This window comes from Nanorana parkeri, unplaced genomic scaffold (genome assembly GCF_000935625.1).
Source record: "Nanorana parkeri isolate BGI_ZX_2015 unplaced genomic scaffold, ASM93562v1 scaffold167, whole genome shotgun sequence".
Lineage (NCBI taxonomy): Eukaryota > Metazoa > Chordata > Amphibia > Anura > Dicroglossidae > Nanorana > Nanorana parkeri.
Genome location: NW_017306435.1, coordinates 793,933 through 801,355, shown reverse-complemented (window position 1 = coordinate 801,355; position 7,423 = coordinate 793,933). Strand labels below are relative to the sequence as shown.

Here is a 7,423-nt window from a genome sequence, read left to right as displayed (position 1 = left end):
GGTCAGCACGCGTTGCCTTCAGTTTTTAGCCCACCCGAAAAAAAAAAAAAAAAGTCAGGGGTTATTTTTCCTACCTATCAACAGTCTGCTAAACATACACAGAAGCAGTAGCAGGGCGTGCTGCATAAGTGATTGGCTTCCCACCAGTAACTTCCCATTAGTAACTCCTGCAAGCCAATGGTCCTGAATGAAAGCCAGCTGTATTTGTTTCTTTGTAAAAAAAAAAAAATTGTTTTAGGAATTGCATACTAGCTACCTCCAGAATCCATGTACCAAGCCAAGAATGAGAGTTCAGACAAAAGACACTGTAATGCAAATAACAGACAAAACAAAGGACAAAATCAAAGATAAAAACTTATAGTAACACAGATATGCACAATGCCAGATGACAAATACACATACATTAATATGATTTCTTAACTGGAAAATACAGATGTGTACATCTAAAAATAATTGAAATGCTATATCATCAGAGCTATGCGTGGATGCTAGGGCACAAACTCAGAAAAATAAACTACTGTTATAAATCAGTTTGTGTTTAAAATCCTAATTAAGACCAGATGTCTTGCTGAGGGACCTAGAAATTATCCTCAGCTGCCCCCATCTGTCCATGCATATTCACATACATACAACACACACCTCCTCACTTAGACTTACAGTGCAGATGCAGAAGGAACTGTTCTTTATTTTGTACACAATGCTTAACTCCTATATATTGCATTCAGGACCGGATTAAGAGCATCACAGGCCTGGTGCTGAGGATTTTGGTAGGCCTTTTTATGGAAATGGCGACAGTCACCGGGGGCCTCTTCCTTCTGTCTGGGCTTTGACTTGTAGTCTCTCTACAGCTTATAGTCAGTGGTGGAGCGCCTGGGCCCCGTTGTAGCTGTGACCCTGGTAGATCTGCCACTGACTCCAAGCTGTAGAGGGACTACAAATCTTAGCAATACATTATACAGTAATGCAGAATTCCACCAACTATAGAGGACTACAAATCCCAGTAATACATTATACAGAAATGCAGAATAGCACCAGCTATAGAGGACTATAAATCTCAGCAATAAATTATACAGCAATGCGGAATACCATTAGCTATAGAGAACTACAAATCCCAGCATAACATTTTAAAGCAATGCAGAATGGCACCAGCTATAGAGGACTACAAATCCCAGCAATACATTATAAAACACTGCAGAATAATTCCATAAGCTATGGAGGACTACAAATCCCAGCAATATATTGTAAAGCACTGCAGAATGAAACTATCCGCTATAAGGGGCCACAAATCCCAGCAATACATTGTAAAGCACTGCAGAATATTACTATCAGCTATAGAGGACTACAAATACCAGCAATACTTTTTACAGCAATGCAGAATAATATGAAGCTACATACTCTGTCTTGCTCCGGTTTCGCGGCCTGATGTTTCCAGGGTCTCAGGAGAGCTGTGCAGGGTTTAGGGGCGCTGTGCAGGCTCTCAGGAGGCTGTTCAGGTTCTTAGGTGGCCAGTGCGGGCTCTCAGGCGGTCATTTTGGGTTCTCAGGTGGTCAGTGTGGGCTCCAGGTGGTCAGTGTGGGCTCCAGGGGGAGTATTGGCTCTCAGGTGGTCATTATGGCTCTCAGGTGATCAGTATGGACTCCAGGTGGTCAGTATGGACTCTCAGGTGATCATTGCGGGCTCTAGGTGGTCAGTAGGGGCTTCAGGTGGTCAGTGTGGGCTCCAGGTGGACAGTGTGTGCTCCAGGTGGCCACTGCAGGGCTCCAGTTGGTCAGTGCGAGCTCCAGGTGGTCAGTGCGGGCTCCAGGAGGTCAGTGCAGGCTCCAGGCATCAGTGCGAGCTCCAGGTGGCCAGTGCGAGCTCCAGGAGGTCAGTGCAGGGTCCAGGGGGTCAGTGAGACTGGCTGCTGTGGCTGCAGCAAACGCGCCGCTCTGCTCATGCATATCAGAGGGCCCTCTGATATGCCGGAAAAGAGGGCCACTGCTGGTCGCGACTCAGTGTGGCTCCGGACTGCTTTATATAAAGCAGTTGTACACATATGAAATGAACTATTGGTACTCATCTCTTTGTTGGGTAAAGAAGAAATATAGGGTGACTATTGCAACAAGACATCAATGCCCATATCATAACAGTAATGTTACAGGCAAAGCTCACCTCACATGTGGACTGTACAACCTCTTATAGATCCACCTATCTAGATCTGATTGGGTACAAATTGATTGGATTGTTTAGAAAGTCCTCATATTACATAGATTTGTAAGGCTGACAATACATGTTACAATCTGATCGTACAGTCTTTGTACAATAACCTTTAGATATACCAAATCTATGTACCAGGACCAACCTGAACTACCCAATCAATTTCTATTCAATTAGACAGGGCATTGCACTACATACTTGTTAGTAGATCGGAAGGGGATCGTACATTTAAGCCCCATTCACACCTATATTTTAGGTGAAAATAGGCATTCCTGTGTCAGGAACTTGTGATTTCCTGCAGCAGGAATCCCTAATCTGCTGTTTACAAGTGGCAGGTGTTACCCATTCAAGTTAATGATCTGGTGACAGCCGCTGCATTTGAACGCAGACACAGTGCACATAATTGTATTTATTTTTCTTATTACAGATCTGCTGACCCTACTTTCTTTTCCTAGTTACATGATTTCATGTAGGTTGCATAGTACTTTATATGCTGTGCAGATTATACAGGCCCAAATTTCTGCATAACCAACATAGTCTGTGGCCTAGTAAGATAATGCTGATAGTTGTGGCACAAAGCCACCCACAAACCATGTTGCCGACTGACTTTTAGTGCTAGGTGTGCTAACACAGAGTAGACAAACTGTCTTTTTCAGCCTTTCTCTGCGGTTAGCGTGGCACTAAGACTAGCCAAGTGTTGAGGGAGGCATACGTCAGCTGGCCTAGGAGTGAAGGATGTATAGAGTGAAAGAAGTACAAATCTAGTGGCACATTCTTTTGTATTCCTAGTTAATCAAACAAAAAAATATATGTGCAAACTATATACAGTATATACCTAATGGTTGCAAAATGTTTTATGTTTCCCCACAGACTCGTTTGGAAAGGGGTGAAGGAGAATCCATTTTGTATTCCCCAACGTGGATGGTTTTAAAAAACAGAGAGACTTACCAAGTGAATTTGATCATTTCAGAGTCTCAGCTGTCTTTAACACTAAACAACTTTACCAGCATCCTGGATCTTCCTTGGTCCTCACAAAAGTTGAACTTTGACCGTAGCATCTTCCTAGGTGGAACTGGTACAAGCAACATTCCATATCATTTGCAGACCATTCCTACTTTTTATGGATGCATCTTAGAGGCCAGATTTGACAACATTGACTTGCTTTCCAGTTCCTATCCTCAAGCAGAGCTCCATGGGCAATGGGAAGATTGCCCAATCAACTCACTGTCTAATTTAGCTGAATCCTTTGGATTTCTTGGGCCACGTTCATACATAATATTCCCTAACTGGGATATGAAATCAAAAGGATCAATTAGTCTGACTCTGGAGACATCAAGACCAGGACGTGCCCCACTAATCTACCAGTCTGGACCACAAAAATCCTACTTATACTTTGAAATTGCTGGTGGTCACTTACAGGGTACACTATATACAGGAAGGTCTGTAGTAAAAATTCAAAATATGGTTTATGTAAGTGACAGCCAGCCACATGATATCCACGTTTTTATAGATAAATCTAAAATGCAGCTCATTGTGGATACAACCACCTCTCAGGTCTCTCTTGATAATCTTGGACAAAAGTTAGATTTACAAGGAAATCTTTATCTTGGAGGAATAGATGAGATCTCACTGGCTAAGATAAGGGAAGGCCCTCTAGGTCGACTTTTTATAGATGATATGGAATACAGATCTTTTTCCGGCTGTGTCACAGATTTGAAGATAAATTCCATGAACAAAAGGCTTTATGACGCTTTGGTTAGAAGAGATATTACAAATGGCTGTCATGAGTATGATGACTATGCTGAATATGAGGTCACCACTCCATCCTTTTCCCCTGCCACCAGTGCAGTGTCCACTGTTATTAGCAATATTTTTGATATTTGCAAGATGGAATCCAGTAGTACTAAACTAACCTCTCTTCTTAACCCAAAGCCATTGTTAGTAACAAGAGGGGGCTTTTCCATTCTGGAATGGAGACATTTCCATCCCACAATTGACCTAAGAAAGTCTGGATTACGTCAGTCTCAGTTCCTTTTCAGTATAGTGAATGACACTCAAAAAGGACATTGGGAACTTGACATACCGGGTGCTGAATCTAGACGAAAATTTACGCTACTAGATGTTGCCAATCACAGAGTAAAATATGTTCATGATGGATCACAGTCACATGAAGACCACCTGATTTTGGAGGTTTCATTGGCCAGTAGTGTAAACATTCCAGAATGCCTGAAGAAGGCTCAACGTTACAATCTTACAATAAACATTTCCCCTTCTACAGCAATACCAGCTATTGAGTTTCCTAAGGGTAATATATTAGGAATTTTAAAAGGAGGTAGGAAAGTGCTAACAGGGGATATCAAGATCAATGACCCTGATACACCATGTGATCTTCTCAAGATTTATATTATGGGGAATTCTAAAGAAGGACATGTTGAATTTCAACACAAGCCTGGAAAAGCCATTCAAGAATTTTCATGCAAGGATTTAGAAGAAGGCCGAGTGGTATTTATCCATAAGTCTGGACAAGAGGCACAGCTAACACTACAGGCTACTGATGGAGCAACAAGAAGCTCCTTGGCATATGCTAGATTTATAGTGCTGGACCCTCAAAAGAACTTGACATCAAAAGCTGTGGTGGTATCAGAGGGATCATCTGTATTGATCACGCCTTCCAACCTTCCTGTATTGGCCAATTCAGATAAAATGGGAATAGAAACCATGTATAACTTAGTTGAAAACCCCAAACTAGGAGTTATACAGAAACTGGTGGCTGGAGAAGAATGGAAAGCCACAGACACTTTTAAACAGAGTGACTTAGAGAAAGCAGGAGTGAGGTACCTCAGCACAGTTTCAGATATTATGGGTGATGAAATGAGTGAAAATCTGAACATTCAGCTAAGGCTTGGATCACAATTAATGAGTAATCAGACATTGCAAGTCAAGGTAAAACGGTCAGGTATAAAAATGATGAGGATGATCCCTTTGAAGCTAGGAAAAACACGGGAAATTATTCTATCGCATAAGCACTTACAGGTAGACACAATAATGCAAGGTCATGAATTGGCATTATTCACATACTTAATTGTTCAGTCTCCCAAGAAGGGAAATCTACAGTTTGATGGTAGGCGACTCATTGAAGGCTCAAGATTTTCCCAAGAAGACCTAGTGAAGGAGCGCATCAGTTACATAGCTACAGTACGTAATACAAAAGATACTGAAGACCAGTTTCAGTTCCAGGTCTTGTATCATGGTAAGGCTTCCACAGTGTACACATACAAGTTTCTGATTGGTGCAGATCCAGATGCTCCTCTACTTATTAATCAAATATTACATGTGTTGGAAGGGGGGCAGGAGGCAATAACCTCAGACCAACTTTTTTTAAAAAGTGGTAGCTTTGTTGATTTTGTTTATGAAGTAATTGATGGGCCCCAACATGGAACATTAATAAGGAAAGGAAGTCCACAGTCTGGTGATCCTATAGAAGAAGGAATATCAGAATTTACCAATGATGACATCCTTGATGGCTTAATTTTTTACCAGCATGATGGCTCTGAAACTACTGAAGATGATATACCATTTGTAGCGTCACGGCAGCCAGATGGCAGTGCCTCTGATACGAGTGGAGAAGAAGAGTATGAAGATCAGGAGGTGGTGAGAGGTGTCTTCCGTATGTCTATTCAACCTGTTAATGACAACCCACCTTTACAAATAGTGCAGAAAGTTTTCACTGTAGTCCGCGATGGACAGAAATTGCTAACTACAAATGATATTGCATTCTTAGATCCAGACTCAGGATCAACAGATGCACAAATAGTGCTAGTTCGATACGGAGTTCCCTTTGGAAGAATTGTCTTTGTGGATAACCCATCACTTGTTGTTGTCAGATTCACACAGGAGGACCTCCGAAGACACAGAATTCTGTTTATACATAGTGGACCAGACCAGGGTTCTATACAGTTAAGAGTGTCTGATGGGCTTCACCATCTTACCACTATTTTAGAAGTGCAAGCGTCTGAACCTTACATTCTTATTTCTAATATCACCACCTTAAATGTGCTTCCTGGTGGCAAAGAGACACTGTCTGCCACAAATTTTAAACTGGAGACCAACTTAGATCTACGTACAGAAGATGAAATCAAATACTATATCAGTACTAAACCACGATGGGGAGAAGTTTTAAAAGGGGGGCAACCCACAGATTATTTTTCACAACAAGACTTGGCAGATGGACTTGTAGCTTATCAACACAGCAAAGAAGGAAGTAACAGGGATCATTTCCGGATTTCTGTTGAAGCTAATCAGGTGGTGGCTGTGGGTGACATCAAGGTGCAAGTACTCACTGATTCTCCACCGGTGACTCTGAATGTTATCCATAATGAGAAGGTGTATGTCTTTCAGGGAGAATCTGCAAAGATTAATAAGGAGTATCTTATGGTGAGTTTTTTTTTATACTGGATATTTGAGCTCCATATGCTAGTCAGGGTATAGCACACATAAAGCAACAAACATGAAGCTAAATTGTTAAAGAACAACTATGGGTAAAAATTTGTATTAACCCTTATAGTGGGGCTACCCCCACACTGCAAGTGTTTGCTTTTGCCTAGGGTCAGAAATCGCAAAGTTACACTTACCCAAACCTCTGAGACAGCCAGCTGGGACAGCACCCCCTCCTGCTTGTCTCCTTCTCTGCTGCAGTGATGGTATGCCTCTCGGCATCCTCATGTTCTATACACTGTGTATAAAATGTGATGACTCAGGGACCTTAGACCACTGCGGCGGAGGGGGAGAGAGGCTACAAGGACTGGTCTAAGAGCAAGCCGACTTGGAGGATCAGGTGAATGTAACTTTTCAATTTTTGACCCTAGACAAAAACGAGCACTGAACCCTTGCAGGGGGTAGCCCCATTGCAAGGGTTGATAAAACATTTACCCAAAAATCTGCTTTAATGGTTCTTTTTATAAGTCCAACTTCTTGCTCAACTAGGCAAACTTTTGCAGTCAAGTGAAAAGATCCAGCCGCGCATCGATGACGTGTTTTACCCATAAAAGGCTCATCTGTATGGCTAAGCCCATTACAGGTGAAATGTGTCAGTGAAGGGAGGGCCGTGTACAGCTGGATCTTGTAGTTTTACTGTGAAACAAAGGAGCCACGACGGCTCTGTCAACACCCGTCCTTCTGTCTAAAGCCATGATGGAGCAGTGTTTTACCTCTGGCACAATATTTATCC

At 42.1% G+C, this 7,423-nt stretch overlaps 1 protein-coding gene across 1 annotated transcript in view; it reads left to right on the top strand.

The window, feature by feature from the left end:
- The window catches only part of CSPG4 (chondroitin sulfate proteoglycan 4), a 180,041-nt gene that overhangs the window by 143,717 nt on the left and 28,901 nt on the right, over nt 1-7,423 (top strand). The window contains exon 6 of the mRNA XM_018554634.1: nt 3,067-6,630. Coding sequence (XP_018410136.1) covers nt 3,067-6,630 — 3,564 coding nt within the window. The remainder of the gene's footprint in view (nt 1-3,066; nt 6,631-7,423) is intronic.